The 20,521-nt window shown below is 40.5% G+C and overlaps 1 protein-coding gene across 1 annotated transcript in view; it reads right to left on the reverse strand.

Annotated features, from left to right (window-relative positions):
* The window catches only part of MINDY2 (MINDY lysine 48 deubiquitinase 2), a 50,486-nt gene extending 33,051 nt beyond the window's left edge, over positions 1-17,435 (reverse strand). The window contains exons 1-2 of the mRNA XM_072148113.1: positions 16,684-17,435; positions 5,209-5,266 (exon numbers count right to left, since the gene is read on the reverse strand). Of these exons, the coding sequence (XP_072004214.1) occupies positions 5,209-5,266; positions 16,684-17,208 (583 nt within the window). The 5' untranslated portion in view covers positions 17,209-17,435. The remainder of the gene's footprint in view (positions 1-5,208; positions 5,267-16,683) is intronic.
* Positions 17,436-20,521: the final 3,086 nt, after the last annotated feature.

Below are 20,521 nucleotides of genomic sequence, written 5' to 3' on the forward strand. Positions count from 1 at the left end.
AGTAACAAAAAAGAAAAAAATTTAATGGCCCGCAAAAGAGGCTAATGAGGAAACTAAAATCCTGGCAGCTGCAGGGCGCTCCTTCCTTTCTGCGCCTCGCAGTGCCCCCATAAAACAAGTAACGGCCATATGTGTGGGGTCTCTGTACTCGGGAGAAATAGTAGAACAAATTGTATGGTGGGTTTTCTCTTTTTATCTTTTGGAAATGTGTAAATTTTAGGGTTAAATGAACTTATAACCAACACAATTTGACCATTCTAAATTTCACCTCCATTTTGATGTAATTACTATGAAGATCTCAAGGGGTTAACAATCTTCGTAGAAAGTTGTTTCTTATAGTTTGAGAAGTGTAGATTCGAAAATGGGATGGTTATATAGGGGTTTTTTGACGCTGAATATGTAAAATTTTATTCAAAACAGTATTTATCTCCGAAATAGTCAATTCTGAAAATACGGAAAACCTATTTTTGATTTTTAAGCTGCGTGACATCAAAATAAATTATCCAGACATTTCAAAAATAATGAAAAATGTAAGGTAGACATATTGGAAATGTTATTCAGCAACTTATTTAGGTCGTAAATCTATCTGCCTGAAAACGCAATGATTTAGAATTTCAAAAATGGCACATTTTGCTGAGGACATTTCTTTAGATGGGTCGGGGGTCTGCTGGGGACATTTCATTGGATGAGGGGAGCACTGCTGTGAACAATTTTTATGAAAAGCCCAAAGGCAAGGGGACGCTAGGTTTGTGTGGGGCTTGCTATTAAAAAATTACAATGTCCCCTTTTCTGTGGCGGTCTTCTTATCAAGACTTTAAAAGAGAGTTACAGTAAAAGGGGCACTATATAGGGGGGCTGCAGGAAAGGGGGCATGTTAGACCAGGGGCTGCAGGAAATGGGATGTTATATGTGTTGGGGGTAGATATGAAGTATTTGAGGGACACATAATTTTTTTTTTTTTTTACAATGACCATGGTAAGAGGGTTACCCGGCCCCTGGAAAAAATTTTAGGTGCAGGGGTCACACACACGGAAATGATTTCCACTGTGTGTAAGCCAGCTGCCTGGGTCACAAATTATAAAGCAGATCCTATTCCGGCATGTCTTTGGCTCAGGTTTCCTATGGTCATCAGCACATGAGCAAAACTTGCAGGTTGATGACACACTGCCAAACAAGTAACTTGTTTGTGGGCGAGAAAAAAAAAGCCACATTTATGTGCAGGTGTGTGTATCACGTTTTGCTTCCATCTGACATTTCTATCTTGGAGGGTTTTTTCCCTCAATTAAATGTACAAAAACATTATAGCATGAAAATATTTCCTTGTGGCGGTCCACTGTATTACAAAATACCACATTCTTAGATAAACTAGAAAAAAACAGTATGCTGGTTACGGAACGGGGTGGTGACACAGAATCAGATTGTGTTCTACACAAGATACCATTTATAAAAGGGGGAAATAATCCCTGGACGTTAAAGTGTGATAATGTTTTCATCATTGTTACTCACAGATCTATACCACTACCTCTCATACATGTATGAGCTATTTAAAGCGTTGCTTCATGTTTTGCAAAGAGCTGTGGTGGAATGACGTTCAGAAGATGGCAATTATCAAAACTATAACTTGCGTGTTTTGTTATTTATAGCCAGAGTGTATAACCTGTCATTTGGACTGGGCAGCAGCTTTAAAAATGGATGACTTTAAGCACTTGATAAGCACAGGATCCTATAAACAGACAAGTGTCTGGTCAGCCATAAATACTAAAGGAAAAGACAAAGCAGGAGCAGGAGGTTAGCTGTCTACAGGTCCTGCTAAAGCTCAGAGATTTACGCTTTGTCTGCTGAATTCAACCTTCTGACAATTTTACGTTCATGGGATCTGACTGGTAAGGAATGGAACTAGGAGAAACAAGTATTGGATGTGATCAATTGTTCCTTTCTGATTCCTTTCACCGTTTCTGATCTATATGAGATGTGTGTAAAAAAATTTTTAAGCTACCCTGAGCTCTGAGGTTACCCGCACCAAATGTGGCCAAAATTGTCCGCAAACAAACTGAATTATAGTCTACGATTTGAGAACATGTTTTGCCTAGGACAGTGATGGCGAAGCTTTTAGTGGCCGAGTGCCCAAACTGCAAACCAAAACCCCCCTTATTTATTGTGAGGTGCCAACCAAAATTAAAGCAGTAACTTATTGCTCACTGTTCAACAACTTTCAATCATATTGGCCTCCTGAGGACATTAACACACTAGAAAGATGGAAAATGTTCATAATTTTAGCTTCTTTCAGTGTCCCACTGTACACAGAGAATCCTGGGGTCAACAGGAGGACCTCCAAAGGTAATTCAGCCCTGTCTAATTCCCCCTCTTCTCACAGTCCTAAGTAGCGAAGTAAGTATCAAAATATGACTGAAAGCAGCATCTTTTAAGTTCCTTGGAACTGCAAGAAGATTCTTTCAGTCCTGTCTGATGTGCTGGGGTGATGGCCCGAGTTCCCACAAAAAGGGCTCTGAGTGCCGCCTCTGGTACCCGTGCCATAGGTTCACCACCACTAGCCTAGGACATGCTCTACTTATAAACGGATTGGTCACACAGTCTGATAAAAAAGGCGGAAACAGAATCATTTAAAAGTATTGCATGTAAATCTTCCATTTGCTTATCAAAGGTTTATAAAAATAAAAATCTCTACTGCAGTAATGCTAATTCTCACAGGCTTTGAGTGTTGCCATTAATGCTCCATTCAGATGGCAGTTTTCTGTTCAGTATTTTCATTAGTTGTAAGCTAAAAACAAAAGTGGAATGAAGGCACAGAAGACCTGAAATTCATCCATTATAGATTTCTCTTTTGACCATTCACTACAGTTTTTGGCTTACAAATACTGAAGGAAAAGCACTAATAAATATAGGTCCCATTCAGACATCAGTATTCTGATGTTTATGTATACAAACATCCCATTCATTAACAATCAATTTCCTCACACAGGAAGATCTAGCTGTTAATTATGCAGGAGCCTCTCAAGTCAGTCAAGGGAACTTGTTACTTCTTCATAGCTGTCTTCTCTACCCAGAATTTGGCTATTAAACAGGTTGATGTTTGTGGCCCGTTTTGACTGGGAGTGGAACGGCCATGCCGCAATCCAGGCAAGGATAGGACCTGCACTAGAATTTGTGACACAGGCATCCAGTTTGGTCAGTGTGGATAGACATGGGGACTGCGCTATGGGGACTGTGCTAGGCCCCATATACGTTCTCGTACATATAGCTTTACGGGTATGATATCATATTTCTGTAGAAACAGAGCTTCTGTTGTGGATTTCATCTGAAAATGCTTAGAAAAGAAACCCCATGGACCCATTATAGCTAACCAGATATGTCAATTTAATTTATATGTGAAAAAGTAAAAATGTGTAAAAAAACTGAAAATAAAGTGAATAAAAAAAAAAATGACCTGTTGATTCCAATACCTATATATGAAAACAACAGAAGGACATACATGTGCACATGAAGCTACGTCCACTGTCCTTCCTCCTGATGGCCACGTAGAATATGGAACAATCGGTTCTTAATGCTACAAATGTCAGCTCTATACTTTTATCTACTAGATTGATAATAGTTTAGAATCTTTAAGATGGAGCACAACAATCTCCATATGTTAGACAGAAAGGCAGATGTAATCTTCTACTTTTAGTCTGTTAGATAGAAGTTCGACGCCACAGAGAACCATCAATTAGTTTTATGTTCTATAGCATGCCACAACAAAAGGGAATCATATTGACACAAATCTGAAATGTATGGTCATATCTGTAATCAGAAACCTAAAAACAGAAACTAAATTGTTGGAAATCTATAATGTATGGTCACATCTGTAATCAGAAAGCTAAAAACAGAAACCAAATTGCTGGAAAACTCAGAATTACAGGGATCATAACGTGTCTGGTTAGAGAGTCCCCGCCCACACTCTGGAATTTTACACTGACCATCACTGAGTTATAGAGCCTAAAACAGCAATAAAACTGAGTAAAATTGTAAAAATTATTGTGTATATACCACTAGGGGATTGAAATTTGAGAATTTTCTCTTCATGGGTAAACCCCTCTAAGGCGGCCTTGCAGGTGTATAGAGACTTATAACCCCCCTCCACTGGGGGATTCTAGGAAATATGCAAATACGTTTCCAAGATGAGACAAGGACAAAAACTGCCTCTTTATCAACCTTGTAAGGCAGCTCCCTTAACTCCAAGAATGACTTTCAGAAAGCCTACTGACGTGACGTGGAATTAAAGCCAAGTATATATCTGTTTTGGAATAAATAATCCCACATCATGTCATTAGGCCTCCTGAAATTCATGCTTGATGTAAAGAGGCTGCCTTACAAAGTAGCTAGAGGCGTGGTTTTCCTGCCTCATTTGTATATAGCTTTCTTTATAGCTTTCTATGAAACAGAATCATGAATAGAAATCATAACTGTATATTGGAAGTAAAAGTGCATTTCTCTACAACATACTGCCAGCTCATTATTACACTTCATGGACATGGTGGACCCTGTTTGCAACCTTAAGTGTCTCCGTTTTGGAGCCCCTCTCTCCCCATTACTTGCAGGCCACAGGGACTGATTAAGCTTGGTGGGGGCCCTTGGATGCAAAATCTGGAGAAGCCCCCACCAAGTGTAGCATACATACTTGTCCTCCTGCTTGATATCTACTATCTACTAGTAATGCATCCATATAAAGCCGCCAATCCCCTAGTAATACATCTATCACCCCCTGCCTAGTACTACATGTATATAGCCCCAAATAAAATAAGAACATTGTACTCCCCCTCCCGTGTTCCCCCAATGCGCGACAACCTCCTCTTCTCCGGCGGTGTCTGCGTACTATTGCAGGTGGTACAGTTTGAGACATCACTGCGCCTCATGTGTCAGGATGCCAATGTCCTGTGCATAGCTCCCTCCTATGCCTTAAACAGAAGTTTACTGGCTCTTTGTGTGTACATTTCCACCGTCTGTAGATCAGGAAACATTGTCTGAATCGCCCGCACTTGGTGGGCGTACTCTCCAGGGCCACCACCAAGTGCGGGCGATTCAGACAATGTTTCACTCTAGATTATAGGTTTTACTTTAGATACCAAGGTCCCTAAACCAAGAAATAGTGAATCACAGGGAGCTGCCATTCACAAAGGCAAATGTATTCTACAAAACAACATTTTCTCTTACCTAAATACTCCATGAGCTGTTCTGCAGTGATGATCTCCATCATGGGAGGTAACTTCACCTGCAAATGACAAACAAACATTTCTATACATTCAATTGCTTGATAATGCTTTATTAAGATTTATAAGACTAAAGTAGAGGGAAAAAAAAGCAGAAACGCTCTCATAGAGTGGTGAATTCCACAGCTAAAAGCCCAGATTGTGTCCAGCCCCCAACCCCCTATATGTGGGAGATTACCAGGACCAGGCTGTCATAAGCTTTCATCCAGTGGGAAGGAATAAATGAAACTTGGGCAAAAATCTAACAAATAGGCGCACAAAGACACTTGCATCAAGGGCAGGGCAGTTTAAAGGGAACCTGTCATCAGAAATTGGCCTAATAAATCACTACCAGTATGTTGTCAAGCAGCTCAACAGCTGCTACATCATGTTTCTTTCATGGCCCAACTTGGTGGCATTATCCAGAGAATCATCTTTTAAGTGAGATGTTAATTGGATGTATAAAGTCAGGGAGGTGGAGAGCTTAACAATGAAGTCAAGCTCTCTCTGCCTCTGAACACCTCCTCCCATGTGATTGACATCATGCACCAGGCTCTGGAAATCTGGTCACATGATGCCCTGGACACAGGACCATCAATTAAAGTGAAGGAGCGTTCTGAGGAAGGGAGAGCTTGACTTTAGTGTTAAACTCTCCGCCTGCATGACTTCATAAAACCATTTACCATTTACATCTCACTTCTGAGTTGATTTTCTGGATGATACCACCACACTGGGTCATGAAAGAAACACCATCTAGAAGTTTCTCAAGCTACTTGACAACACACTGGTAGTGGTCTATTGAGCTATACATTGGATCTTTAATAAAAATCAATAAAATTGAACCATTCATTATTTTAATTTTCCAGTTTTTACCAGTGAAGCCAAGACCTAGCTGTGGTGACCTCACTGGGCTTCACTCCATCATGAGAGCCTGATGAAGTGATTATGGTAACAGAAAATGTCATTGAGAAAAAAAGCACTTTCCTCTGACAAAAAAAACAATACTTGTATTCACTTGTTTGCGATAATTGCTGTGAAGTTAGTGACCATTTAATGTGAGAAAACAGGCCTTCAATTACATGCTGGTCAGAGAGATGGAGCAAGAAAAAAAGAATGTTATACTTGTTGTACTGTAAAACGTGATATGTTATCTGTTAACCCCTTAACAATGTATTATTACTTGCTATATATCCCTGTATATCTTGGACCACTAAATGTTTGTAATCCACTATATCAATTAATTAAATATTCCATGCAGTGTACTGGGAAGCATGAAGAAAATTCCAAATGCAGTGAAATTGGTGAAAAAATTCCGGGACTATCCCTTATTATATTTTGCTAAATCGGACTTTCAGGAACACCGCGATACCAAATATGTTTAGGATTTTTAATAATTATTTATATCACTTCCAGGGAAAGGGGGCGATTTCAATTTTAATATATTTTTTTACTTTTTTATTTTATTACTATATTTCAGACTCCCCAAAATTTAACCTTTTTGATTGATCCTACCACGTACTGGCAGTATATGGGGATTTTATTGATAATGTATTACAATGTGTGTGTATTATGTATATTACTGCTGGCAGCTATCCCAGGGTTAACACCCACGATCCGTGTGTTACCAGTGTTTGCTGCAATAATATATATATATATATATATATATATATACATACATATACACACACACACACCACAAGCCCTCTGCGAACATTCGCAGCCAAACGTCATTAAGGAGTTAAAATAAAACGGAATGGAAAAAAGTGGGGAAACTTCTGTGTGAACCTGCCATTAGGTCTAAAGGAAACCTGTCATAAGGAGCCCTTTTTCTGGCTCCCTCATGTTCCAAAGAAAGATGTCCACATCACCAAAGTGTTTTTATAATAAAACAGTTTTTTTCCCAATAAAAAGAAAAGTGTTACCTTTCTCTCTGACGAGTGGTTTTCCTCATGCGTCTATTTGAAACAGAAGGCATATGTTTATTTTTTTAATTTTAATAAATGAAGGACACATGAAGGAGCGGTTTCCTAAAGGGGCGATGATGCAGGAACAGCTTCTCACTGGTCATTTCCATTGGACACAAGAGAAAGGTAAACTTTCCTCTAACTTTTCTTTTAAACTGAAAAAGAAAGTTTTAATTTAAAGACACTTTGGTGATGTTCACACTATTATCTATGGAGACATGGGGGAGCCAGAAAAAGGGCTCCTGATAGCAGGTTCCCTTAAATTGTGAAAACCCAATGACAGGCTCCCTTTTTAACCCTTTAAAGACCTGGTCCTTTTTTTTTTTCATTTTTATTTTTAAATTCCCAACAATCAAAGATCTATAAAACTTTCTTTTCTTACATGTGAAGAGCTGTGTGACGGCGTGTTTTCTGCGTAACAAATTGTACTTCATAGTGATGGTATTTATTATTCCATGCCATGTACTGGGAAGCGGGAAAAATCCAAATGCAGTGAAATTGGTGAAACAACGCATTTGAGACGTTTTCTTGTGGGCTTGGATTTTATGGCTTTCACGCCACAAATGACATGTCTACTTTTTCCTTTGGGTTGGTACGATCACGGGGATAACAAATTTTGTATAGGTTTTATAATGTTTTCATACATTTACAAAAATTAAAACGTTCTGTACAAAAAATTTTTTTTTGCCTTCTTCTGGCGCTAATAACTTTTTTATACTTTGGTGTACAGAGCTGTAGGTGGTGTCTATTTTTGCGACTTTTGATGAAGTTTTCAATGCTACCATTTTAAGGACTGTACGGCCTTTTAATCACTTTTTGTAGATTTTTTTTATATTTTTCAAAATAGCAAAAAAGTGCCATTTTTTCTTTGGGTGCTACTTTCCATTATGAGGTTAAACGCAGTGAAAAACGTTATTATATTTTGATAGATCAGGCATTTTCGGATGCGGTGATACCTAATGTGTTTGTGATTTTTACTGTTTATTTATATTTATATCAGTTCTAGGGAAAGGGGGTGATTAGAATTTTTATGTTTTTTAAATTCTAATTTTTTTTTCACTTTTTTAAATGTCTACTTTTACTATTTTTCATACCCCCTAGGGTACTTTAACCCTAGATTCTCTGATTGATTCTACCATATACTGCAGTATGGCAGTATATGGGAATTTTCCTCCTCATTCATTACAATGTGTGAATCACACATTGTAATCAATGGATTAAGACAAGACAGCCTCGGTTCTTCGGAAGACCCAAGGCTGTCATTGCAACAGATCACCGCTCCCTGATGATGTCACAGGGATTTTTGAAGCCGCTGGCAGCTTTGCGGGTGGCAATGTGCGGAATAATGTGTGGGATATGCAGCAAAGACTTACCGGCTATGGAGAGGGCTCAGCCTGTGGGCCCTCTCCATGCACCCGCAGCTGACCCGTGATGTGCTATTACGTAATGGGTCGTTAAAGGGTTAAGTAAGTTGGGTTTGATTTATCAGAAGTTTCTGAGGTAAAACTGTTCTAGATGCCCATGGAAATCAGAGCTCAGTTTTATTTTATAAGCATGTGTGGGAAAAATGAAAGCCGAGCTCTGATTGGTTGCCATGGACTAGTACAGTTCTGGGTTCAGATTCTTCTGATAAATCTCCCTCAGTAAATCCAAACAGATTGCAGAATGGTAGAATTAAATGTAGACCCGAGAGGTGTGAGCAACTCCATTATAAGTGACTTATCTTGAATGTCCTGATAAATATAATCTATTATATTTGTACATAATGTTTACATATGTGTATTTAATGTATATATTTACAAATGTATCATAGTTGAAACATGAAATGAAATAATTAACCTTTGGTCATCAATAGTGGATCAACAGAAACCACAGATTTTTGCCAGGTACAGGTAACTAATGTGCATAAAAGTGTCCCGACTCAAGAGCCATACATCAAGACAATAAGGGCTTAAAATGAGACCACCTCCCCAAGCATTATGAACTGCTAGAGACAAGTTGGAGAGAATCGTACTATGACTTAAAAAAAAATAAAAAATAAAATTCTGTCTGTTACATAGTTTCAGAGATGTGGCTATTTTAAACCGTATGCAAATAAGGCACTTGGTACACTTCTAATCATGCCTAGACCACTCTGTCAGATAAGCAAGGGAGAAGAATGAAGTGAAACTATGGGAATATTAGTTGACCAACAGCGTCATTTGAATACAGATTAAACTGGGAATAACTTGGAAATTGCATTATGGACAGAAAAAATATACATACAGACGGAAACCCGACTTACAGACAACCCATAGTTACAGACAGACCCCTCTGACCTCTGGTGAAGCTTTCTGAATGCTTTACTATAGTCCCAGACTGCAATGATCAGCTGTAAGGCGTCTGTAATGAAGCTTTATGGATAATCCTTGGTCCCATTACAGCAAAACATGTTTAAACTCCAATTGTCACTGGGGCCAAAAATTTTTTTGTCTGGATCTACAATTATAAAATATACAGTTTCGACTTACATACAAATTCAACTTAAGAACAAACCTCCGGACCCTATCTTGTACGTAACCCGGGGACTGCCTGTATAATGAAAATCACAGTTTACTTCTTTACAGCATGTTGAAATTACAAGTGGAGTTGAGGATTACTTGGTGGAGGTTTTAATTGAATATGTTGTAATTCAACAAGTTTGATCATTTAAAGGGTAATTCCTTCCTGAAGGGCATTGAGATGTAATTTAATTCATCTGCTCTAAAATATATATATATACATATACACACATATACATACACATTTCTTCAATTGGTTAAGATGATAATTTCCCATGTCGTGCGATAGAAACAAGATAGTTGTCTTTGGATACCACTACCCCTGCGCTCTTGACGCATGCACTATTGAGTCCTGCCAACCACGTGGATTCAGTGTTCCCTATCACAGGACGGCTGTAGGGCATACAGTAACTCCTGGTCATTTCATATTGACAAACAATTTATTACTTTGTGCTTCCACTGCAGCAGTGGTGGCCGTAACCAAGGACAATAATCTCGTTTCTAAGGGACAACATGGCCACATTTATGGGAAATCATCTTTTTACAGGGACATTTTTTCTAATAACATGCAATTGAAGAAATGTATCTATATGGCAGGTGAATTCAATTAAATGTTAATGCCCAGATGAGAGTACCCCTTTAAATTCTCATGGGAGACAGGGGGAGATAAACATTCAATGTTGGCCATTAATCCAACAATTACTAATGTGTATAGCTAGGTATCAATAAAATCACTTTTCCAGACGGTGTTGAACAAGGGCTTATGAAGATCATTAGAGCAGCACGTGAGGCAGACTTCATGAAGAACGTTAATATGCATGTAGTGTAGATGACATCTACTAACTGTATCCCTTCACCGTGTCTATTCCTAACACCAGATCAAATGATTTTTTTCGAGCTCATTTCCCTTCAGTGTGGTTGATCATTACATACTAAGTGAGCATCAGAGAAGATCTTTGGAACCAGATTTGTTCAATTTCTCCTTTAAAAGCAAATAACACATCAGAAGTGACATGTGATTCATTAAAAATATAATATTCTTTCTGAAAGAATCCTCATTATTCTAAAATGGCAGGAAGTGACTCTTAGCAACAAAACCATCCCCTGAGGAAGCCCGCTTGACGGGCGATACACGTGGGGCACATGTGATATCCCGGTTCCTCCTGCCCTGCACCTCTCTTTTTGGTAATGTGATTTTTATTTTTACTCAGCACTCTACATTTATATTATTGTCCTTTACCATCATCATTTGCTGTTACATGATATATGAATTCTATATTGGGGCTGGACTCTGGGGGATCTTTGTTCGGTTTTCCCTAGCAATGGGACTTTTAACTGTTTTTAATCTCTATGTTTGATATTTAATGAATAAAGTTTATATTTTCCCCATAACATCTGTCTTTCTATCAGTTCAAATTTGATTTATTGTTTCAGATGTTGTAAATATAATTTTGCGACCCATGTTTTGCAAGTTAGCAACAAAACCTCTGGCAATAGCTGAATCACACACAGACGCCCATAGAATGATGGCCAATGGAGACACACGGAAATATCTAGGTGGGAGATTTCTCACCAGAAACCTCTATGGCAGATGGAAAGCATGCAACATACATGACAGAGAGATATAGATAGATTTTATTAGATAAATAGTTGTTATACCCTTAACAACCAGTTTTCAGTCCTAAATTAGAACAGTTTTTCATGGATCACTTGTACATATAAGCTTAGGAGGATCCATGAAAGATGGAAGGAACCATTAATATTTCACAGCAGAGAATCGGCTGAGGAATTCGGAGGATGGAATAATTAGGCATTTTTTGTGAGTTAGTAACTGCTGCCCTTCAGATGTATTATAGTGGCTTAGACTGTGTTACGGTGGGTTGACCACACTGCAGGAACAAGACTCCTTGCATCATATTGATCTATGATGCAAGGAATACCTGCTTCCCCTTATCACATTGTTGGTTTCCAGACAATTCTGTACTAGATTTCGTTTTCTAGATCTATCTTGTACATCACCCGGAGACTGCCTGTAATACACCTACATACTGTGAGAACACTTTCACAAAGTACAACCTATTAAAAAAAACGTTTGGGAAACAGCTTTTTTTATTCAATTTGTTCAAATTGTAAGATAAAAGAAAATAGGAACAGAAAGAAAAGCGATCAGAGCTAAACACATATTCCCTTATGGTTTGCCTGAATTAAAGTAATAAAAGACATATCTTATAATAATCTATACATTCCTTAACTAATTTACGGTAGGTGTGTCTTAATGTAATGTATGTGAATCCCTTATAGATTGTACAGCACCATGGAGTTAATGGTGCTCTATAAATAAATAAATAATTATAATACTGTCAGATGGGCGGAGCCCGGCTGTCTGCTCCAGCTCAGGACGGCACATATAACACCAGATAGCGTAATTACATTCTTCAATACCCAATATGTCACTTAGGTTCTCTATTGTTGGATGAATGATACTGCATTGGAGTTTTCAGACGCACTATTTTGAGCTGTAGTTTTTATTGGGACCATCTTGTGCATACACATCTCTGAGCACTTGTAATTTTGATATGGCATGTCACGTCACTACTAATGCCTAAGGGCTTATCCACACATAACCTATTTCCTCAGCAGGCTGTGATTTCCAATGATGGTATACTGACCATTTTTAATCAGTCCTTATTGTGTCCGTATTGTTTTTATTTTCACGTTGATAAGTTTTCCACCAAAAAAAGCCTGATGGGTTATATTGGAAATATAATATTGGAAAGAAAAATCACTTCCCAGCATCTGTGGAAAAAAAATGACTCATCAGTTTATTTTGTAAATTGATAAACCTCTATTGCCATCCATGATCTGCAAATGGGAATAAACTAGGACATGCTCTAAATTTTTTTCAATGGACCACGGAAAAAAACTGAAATGTGAAAAAAAGCACACAGAAATTAAAGGGTCGGTATGCGGTCATTGAAAATTATAGATAACATACTGAAAGAAAAAATGCATGTGTGAATAAGCCCCAAGAGTCATTTCCACTTGACATGTGGATGCCATTATTCAGTCTCTTGGAGGCCATAGCAAGTCCTTAAAAACCAGACTCTGATCTGCTCTTTGACGCCCCCTAAAGTGTTTTCAGGTTGACTTTCAGTCACCTAACTTATGAGAAGTCTTCAAACTATTCTTCTTGTAGTACGGACATTTCATGATTTTTAATAGTCAACAATCTATAAGTGCTGATGGCAGCTCCCTCCATGATGAGGATACAAAAATCTAAGAAAAGAGACTCGGAGACCACTCTGAAGTCTGGAGATCTAGTCTGGGCGATGACACATATAAACAGGCCCCTTACAAAGCAGTGTCATGTTTATTCAGGATGATTACACCAAGTTGCTTTTGTACAACCTACCCCATGCTTAGTTCCATACGTGCACCTTAAATGTCGCAAAAAAAAAAAAACAAAAACATGCAAATCAAAGAAGAAAAAAAAAAACAACGGCAAATTTAGAAAGATAAGTAGCACTGCTAAAGCATCTCCTCTTCAGCCAACTTTAAAAAGTCACAAAGAGAAACAAATTATACATGTGCACCTCTGTTACAAAAAGCTGCAGCGATACCCCTACAACCAAACAAAGTGTAAATAAGTTTAATGAATATGTTAAAGGAAGAAAGGAGTTTCCTCCTCCTGTGCCATCACAAACCCCAACTTTTTGCATTGCTTATAAAGCAGTGTCCCACTGACTCTGGTGTAGCTCAAATTTTATGTTAATAGTTTTCCCTACATAGATTGTTCTTGTCTTAATGTAATCCCTTATAGATTGTACAGCACCATGGAGTTAATGGTGCTCTATAAATAAATAAATAATTATAATACTGTCAGATGGGCGGAGCCCGGCTGTCTGCTCCAGCTCAGGACGGCACATATAACACCAGATAGCGTAATTACATTCTTCAATACCCAATATGTCACTTAGGTTCTCTATTGTTAGATGAATGATACTGCATTGGAGTATTCAGCCAGAGATCCTAAAATATTGGACATGAATATAATACATGAAAAACGGACCATGCGCTGGCCAGATTTCACAGAGAGACCACAGTGCTTAGAGTATAGCATGATGTACACTGCTCAAAAAAAAATAAAGGGAACACTCAAATTACACATCTCAGATCTTAATAAATGAAATATTCTCATTGAATAAAAGTTAAATGTGCTGACAACAAAATTACAAAAAAAACATCAATGGAAATCACACTAAAGGCTGCTCCAACTTTGATGTAATGTCTATAAAACAAGACAAAATGAGGCTCAGTATTGTGTGTGGCCTCCACGTGCCTGTATGACCTCCCTATGGTCTCCAGTGGTGCAATGTGACATTGGTGGATGGATTGAGACATGATGCCCCAGATGTGTATTCAGGACTGGGGAACGAGCAGGCCAGTCCATAGCTTCAATGCCTTTATCTTGCAGCAACTGCTGACACACTCCAGCCACATGAGGTCTAGCATTGTCCTGCATTAGGAGGAACCCAGGGCCAACCGCACCAGCAATTAGCCAATCTTGGTGTTTTCTGGCAAATGCCAAGCTTTGTTTTGATTTCTGCTCTTAAACTGCTATTCCTTAAATGGACTCAATCAAGAAGACTATGGGGGTCATTTACTAACGTTTCGCGTTTTCCCGACGTGTTACCCGAATATTTCCGATTTGCGCCGATTTTCCCTGTATTTCCCCGGGATTTTGGTGCATCGGCACCGGCATGCACGTGACGAAAATCAGGGCCGTGGCCGAACGAAAACCCGACGGATTCGGAAAAAACGCCGCATTTAAAAAAAAAAAATGTGTTGCGAAACTTGCACTTACCTTCACCAGGTATAGGCCGGTGAATTTCAGGGCATTCCAGCAGGCCTCGGGGAACTTTAGCGCAGCAGCGACATCTGGTGGACGGCGGAGGAACTACCTTAGTGAATCGCCGGAAGACCCGAATCCACCGCAGAGAACGCACCGCTGGATCGTGAATGGACCGGGTAAGTAAATCTGCCCCTATATCTCTTAAGGAAACCGATAAGTCTACTGGACATTCTCTTTGTTTGCTTTTGGATTTGCTTATTGTCTTTTGGAGCGGATTGATGTGTGCAGCCCAAGGTGAGCTGGTGGCAACTTTTTTCATAGACCATCCTGCAGGGTATGGGGCTGTGAGCATAACCCCCATCAGTGGACGCTATCCTCATGGAGTTGGTTTCTAACCGTTTGTGCAGACAGATACACATTTGTGGCTGCCGGAGGTCATTGTGTAGGGCTCTGGCAGTGCTCCTCCTGTTCCTTCTTGCACAATGGAAGAGGTAGTGGTCCTGCTGCTGTGTTGCTGCCACATCTCCCGCTGTACTGGCCTGTCTTTTGGTAGCGCCTCCAGCATCTGCACACTACAATGACAGACACAGTAAACCTTCTTGCCACAGCTGGCATTGATGTGCCAACCTGGATGAGCTGCACTACTAGGCAACATTCAAAATTGACCAAAATATTAGCCAGAAAGCATAGGTACTGAGAAGTGGTCTGTGGTCCCCACCTGCAGAACCACTCCTTTATTGTGAGTGTCTTGCTAATTGCCTGTGAAACTTATTGTCAATCAGTGCTGCTTCCTAAGTGGACAGTTTGATTCCAGATAAGTTTGATTTACTTGGAGTTGTTTAGGTGTTCCCCTTATTTTTTGAGCATTGTATATATCACTATGAGGCACAGAGTCCCATCTTCTGCATTGTGGTCACCAACAGAAATCTGAGCAGGTCATGGTCAGTGATTCATGGACCGAATATGGTCCCATGCCACCGCCAACGCCTATTAAAAGAGGACCTGTCAAGGTGATTTGGGACACTAATCCTCCATGTGTCGCTATTAAAGTAAAACATTATACTTACCTAGTTCTGGTGGACGCTGCCTACATTTGTAATTCAGGGCTTACTTAGTTCTAAAATCAACTTTTAAAATTATGCTGATGAGTCTGAGCCTAACCCTTACCCCTCTGTGATCTGACCATATAGGCTGTTATACTGTCTCATTGTCCCTCAGCACTTGTGCAGTGAGCTCGTCCGGTTGTATTTTAGAAGGATGGAGGCCAGAGATAATAAATATAAGAAGATTATCACAGTCACACTGCCTGAATCTATGAATAAAGGGGTATTCTTGTCTGGGCACTCACATTCAGTTTAATTAATCTGCCATATATAAACATTTCTTCAATTATTAAAAAAATGTTTCTGTGTAAAGATAATTTCTCATAAATGTAGCCATGTAGGCAGGACTCAATAGCACATCTCTGGCCATTGCTCCCATAGTGTGAGGTGGTCGTATCCGAGGAAGCTGATCTCGTTTCCAAGGGACAACATGACTACATTTATGAGAAATTATCTTCACACAGGAACATTTTTTTTAATAACATCTAGTTGAAGAAATGTTTACATGTGGCAAATTAATTCAATTTAATGTGAATGCCGAGATGGGAATACCCCTTTAAGTGTCCATGATTTATCAGGGTGGATTTTGATGGTAGATTTCCTTTCAAGCTACTGGGCTACCAAGATAAAATCTGTACCAGGCCCCCAACTATAATGTATGACTTAAAGGATTCTTTAAGGAAGAGACAGCTTAAAAACCTGGTTAAAACTGTACCCATTCATCATTTTGGTCAGTCACCTGTAGATAAGATGGGTGGCATCAGTTTAATCCTGGCTTTTGCCCGCCACTAAAGGCACCATTAAAGGGATTGTCCGGATGAGGACATATTATGTTATAGTCTAGTCCACAATGGACAGTGTATTGGTAATAATGGTGCACAGGGTAATGACCCCCTATAAGGATTGGAGTAAATGGGGTGAGCCCTTCCATAGCAGGGGACATAGATATAGTGTAATGTTCTTGCCATACAGGGTATATACCTTCCATGCCAGCAGCAGCACGTTCATGATGGCCAGCAGTGGGCACGGCCCGTTCTCGTTCTGGGTGACGATGGGGGTGCTCTGCTCCTTCCAGCGGATCCACTTGATGTGGTAGACGGACTGCCCCGGGTAGCGCTCCCGGGCCGCCTGCGCCTCCTCCTCGGCCGCCTCGCTGTTCAGCTCGGAGCTGGGGCAGGAGATGAGGTTGGAGAAGGACTCCAGGGAGTCGCAGCTTTGGGAGGCGATAGGGATGCTGTGGCCGCTGCTGCTCGGTTCGTCTGGGGTGCGGGCGGCGGGTGACACTGCTGTCTCGCCGAGTGCAGGGCTCGGCTCCGGGGCCTCTGCGGCCTCCTTCTGCCCAGGAGCAGTCGCCGGGCTGGGAGCCGGTACTCGCTGCCGGGCGCTGTCATCCCCGGGACACTCAGGCTTCGCCACCTCCACATCTGTCTTGCCGGGGTCCGAGGCTACAGAGGTCTCCTGCAGCACACTGCCCCCGGAGCCGGCCGCTGCCCCCGGGCTCTCCATCACCGGGACTCGCCTAATGTTTACCGGGACCACAGAGGCTCCTCAGCAGCTGGTCCAGACGCCATGACAGCCCCGCCCCACAGTGACGTCACGTCACAGCTGTAAGCCTTCTCCGGATGTGTACAGGAGGCAGAGTGTTACTGTCCACATTCTCACATATCAATAAAGTTTTATAAGCGGCGACAGCCCGGTGTGTGCTGAGGGGCATCTCACTGAGGCGAGGGGGAGGGGCCGGTCCTGATGCTGATAACATGATGATGACGTGCACTGTAATGTATACACATATACAATGAGGAGCAGATGCTGTTATACACGCATGCGCACCACTTAGCTCTGTTATTCGCGAGGATCTGTTGCTACTGCCGTGCGCACTGAAGACCTTAATAACCTGGCGGGGAGAACCCGGGCTGCCAGCATCACTGCCAGGCAAAGAGGAACTAAGCTGTGTATCAGTGCTGCACCTGCGGTACAAGATGAAAGAATGTGAACAGACCCCGAGCTCAGCGCACCCTTCCCGCGTCTCTACCCAGTGCTATTTACTTACTTACACCAGTTCATGACTGGACCATTTTCCAACATTCATTTCATTCAAACAATTTGTGAATGGTGTTCTAGTGATTGGTAAGGATATGTTTTTATGATACAAAAGTTCTTAGTCATAACGCGTCTTGCTATGACTAAGGACCGTTGTCTGAAACGCGTCAACATGATTTCTGGTTTTCTGCATGGCTTTTAATATGAGGAAATAAAGAAATGACGTTTTAGTGCTGGACTTTCCTCATTATCCTTGTACACCCTGATCCGGTGTTCGTCCCATGCACATGGAGTTTGTTGGTGGGATTGGAAGTGGTCCTGGTGGTAAGAGGGAGCTGGAGGCTACTATAGCACTCGGTTTTATTTGTCAAATCACTTTCAGTATTCACCAACGTGTTGCACTATAGTCACAACAGAGACGTGTTAAATCCAGTGAAGAATCCACAGTCCGGCAGACAGAGTTTATTCTTTCTGGTTTATAGGTAATGGGTTTGGGCAGTTGATAAATACAGATCAGGACACGTGGTACTGAATCATCTATAAGTCCAAGGTCAGAAAACAGGCAGTGTAACAAGAAACATATTTGCAGGAACATTTGCCTAAGAAGTTTCCTGTGGGAATATAGCCCACAGGTACAGAAGATTGTCTGTGGGTAGACTCTCTATCCACTGGCAGATACTATCTTCCGACCTTCCCACCTCATTCAGAACTGTGCATGTGCTGTGAACAAGGAGAAGTCCTATATGGCACCTAGTGATGAGTGAGTTGCAAAGATGCAGGATTTGAACCAGGAGAAGTTTGATGTCTCCATCAGAGGGAGGTTCAAGGAGGAATAATGAGGCGGGTATGTGTGTGTGTGTGTGTGGGGGTTACGACAGTGGAGGAGTACCATAATAGTTCTCCAGGAGCAAAGCCAACACCCCAGCTGCATCAGGAGGATCATATGCATATTTGCAACTCTCCCATGACAATAATGAGTATAAAGGTATAACAGCAATGCCTAGAGTGGAGTACAGCGCCCACTGTCAAGAAAATAAGTGAGGGGAGGCACTGCTGGTATCTATAGCACTGATGGGTGACTAAATAATAATAAATAATGTTACTGCATGAATTGTACAATTATTTTCCTAAACATCTAGCACTCTTACTGTAATATGTGGGAAGTACATTGGGCTAGAGTGCTTGTTATAATGTCACTGTGGTGGGGTTTTCTTGTAAACCAAAATCATAAAGGGATCCTGTCACCTTGCCCCTACCCAGCATTAAACCCCTTTAGGACCTTATCTTGATCTTTAAATGGGTTTAGGGCCTAACCTGCTGATCAGTAGGGGTCTCTGTGATAGAACAGGGGTCTGATATACCCCCGTCACATCCTGAGATGAGACCACCACAGATCAGCAAGTTAGCCTAATTTGCTTCATGGGACAACCCCTTTAATGTTATCCAATTTCCTTTTTTTCCTAATGTTTTCTACTGTAGCATTCTTGTAAAAATTCACTTTTGTAAAAAATTATTTATAAACACACATGGGAAAAAAAAGAAAATCGATTTTTGTCACTTCCATGTGAATGGAAACATAAATTCAAGGCTGCAGTCCTGCGCCTTTACTCGGCCGCTTTGCACTGAAACCATCGCTCTTCAGTGTGAGAACATCTCTTGTATACACACAAATGCGTCCCTTACTGCACAGCACAGTGATAACTCCTGTTAGTTCTATGTATCTGAAAGCCCAGCCAGCTAAAAGTGCCATGTGCGCCATACGCCTATGAAGCTGGCGGCTGATAGCAGAGGTTTAGGATAGCTGGGGCTAAAAAAAAAAGATGCATAGCGCATGAGAAACTGCTGGGGAGAATGGCGCACCGAGAAGAGGTGCATTCGGTGCGGAGTGGCCATGTGGAGGCAGACTGCATGTTGACTTTAGGTTTCCACTAACATAGAAGAAATAAAAGTGGATTTTTACAAGAATTCTACAGCAGAAAACATTAGGAAAAGATTAGATTGGAAACCATTAAAGAACAGATAAAGTTCTACTTGGGGTTTGTGGGGGAGGAGCAAGTTGACCGGTACCCGTTAAGATTTTGGTTTACAAATAAAAAAACACATTGAAGTTATAACTTTAAACATTGTTATGCATTTTTATGCATTTTATACCACTTCCTTTACGTCTTTTATTTTGTCTTGTAATTCTTGAGTTCAGCCATTAGGGGGCACATGGCCTTACCAGAAAGCTTTCCCACAGTTCTTTGCCTTTGAGGCTATGTATTCTGCACTAGACTAGTAGTACTGCCATATGACTAGCATGAGCTCAACAAGTGAAAATGTTTCAGTTGCCAAACACCTGAACTAGAAATTTAACCCCTACAGGACCTCTTTTGGCCTTAACCCTTTCAGGACCTGGCCCTTTTTTGTTTTTTCATTTTCATTTTTCACTCCCCATGATCAAAAATCCATAACTTTTTTATTTTTCCATGTCCAGAGCTGTGTGACAACTTGTTTTCTGCGTAACAAATTACACTTCATAGAGATGGTATTTATTATTCCATGCCATGTACTGGGAAGCGGGAAAAAAATTCCAAATGCAGTGAAATTGGTAAAAAAACGCATTTGTGCCGTTTTCTTATGGGCTTGGATCTTACGGATTTCACTGTGCGCCCCAAATGACAGGTCTACTTTATTCTTTGGGTCGGTACGATTACGGGGATAAACAAATTTATAAAGGTTTTATAATGTTTTCATACATTTAAAAAAAATTAAAACCCCCTGTACAAAAATTTTTTGG

The sequence above is a fragment of the Engystomops pustulosus genome, chromosome 4 (genome assembly GCF_040894005.1).
Source record: "Engystomops pustulosus chromosome 4, aEngPut4.maternal, whole genome shotgun sequence".
NCBI classification, from domain to species: domain Eukaryota; kingdom Metazoa; phylum Chordata; class Amphibia; order Anura; family Leptodactylidae; genus Engystomops; species Engystomops pustulosus.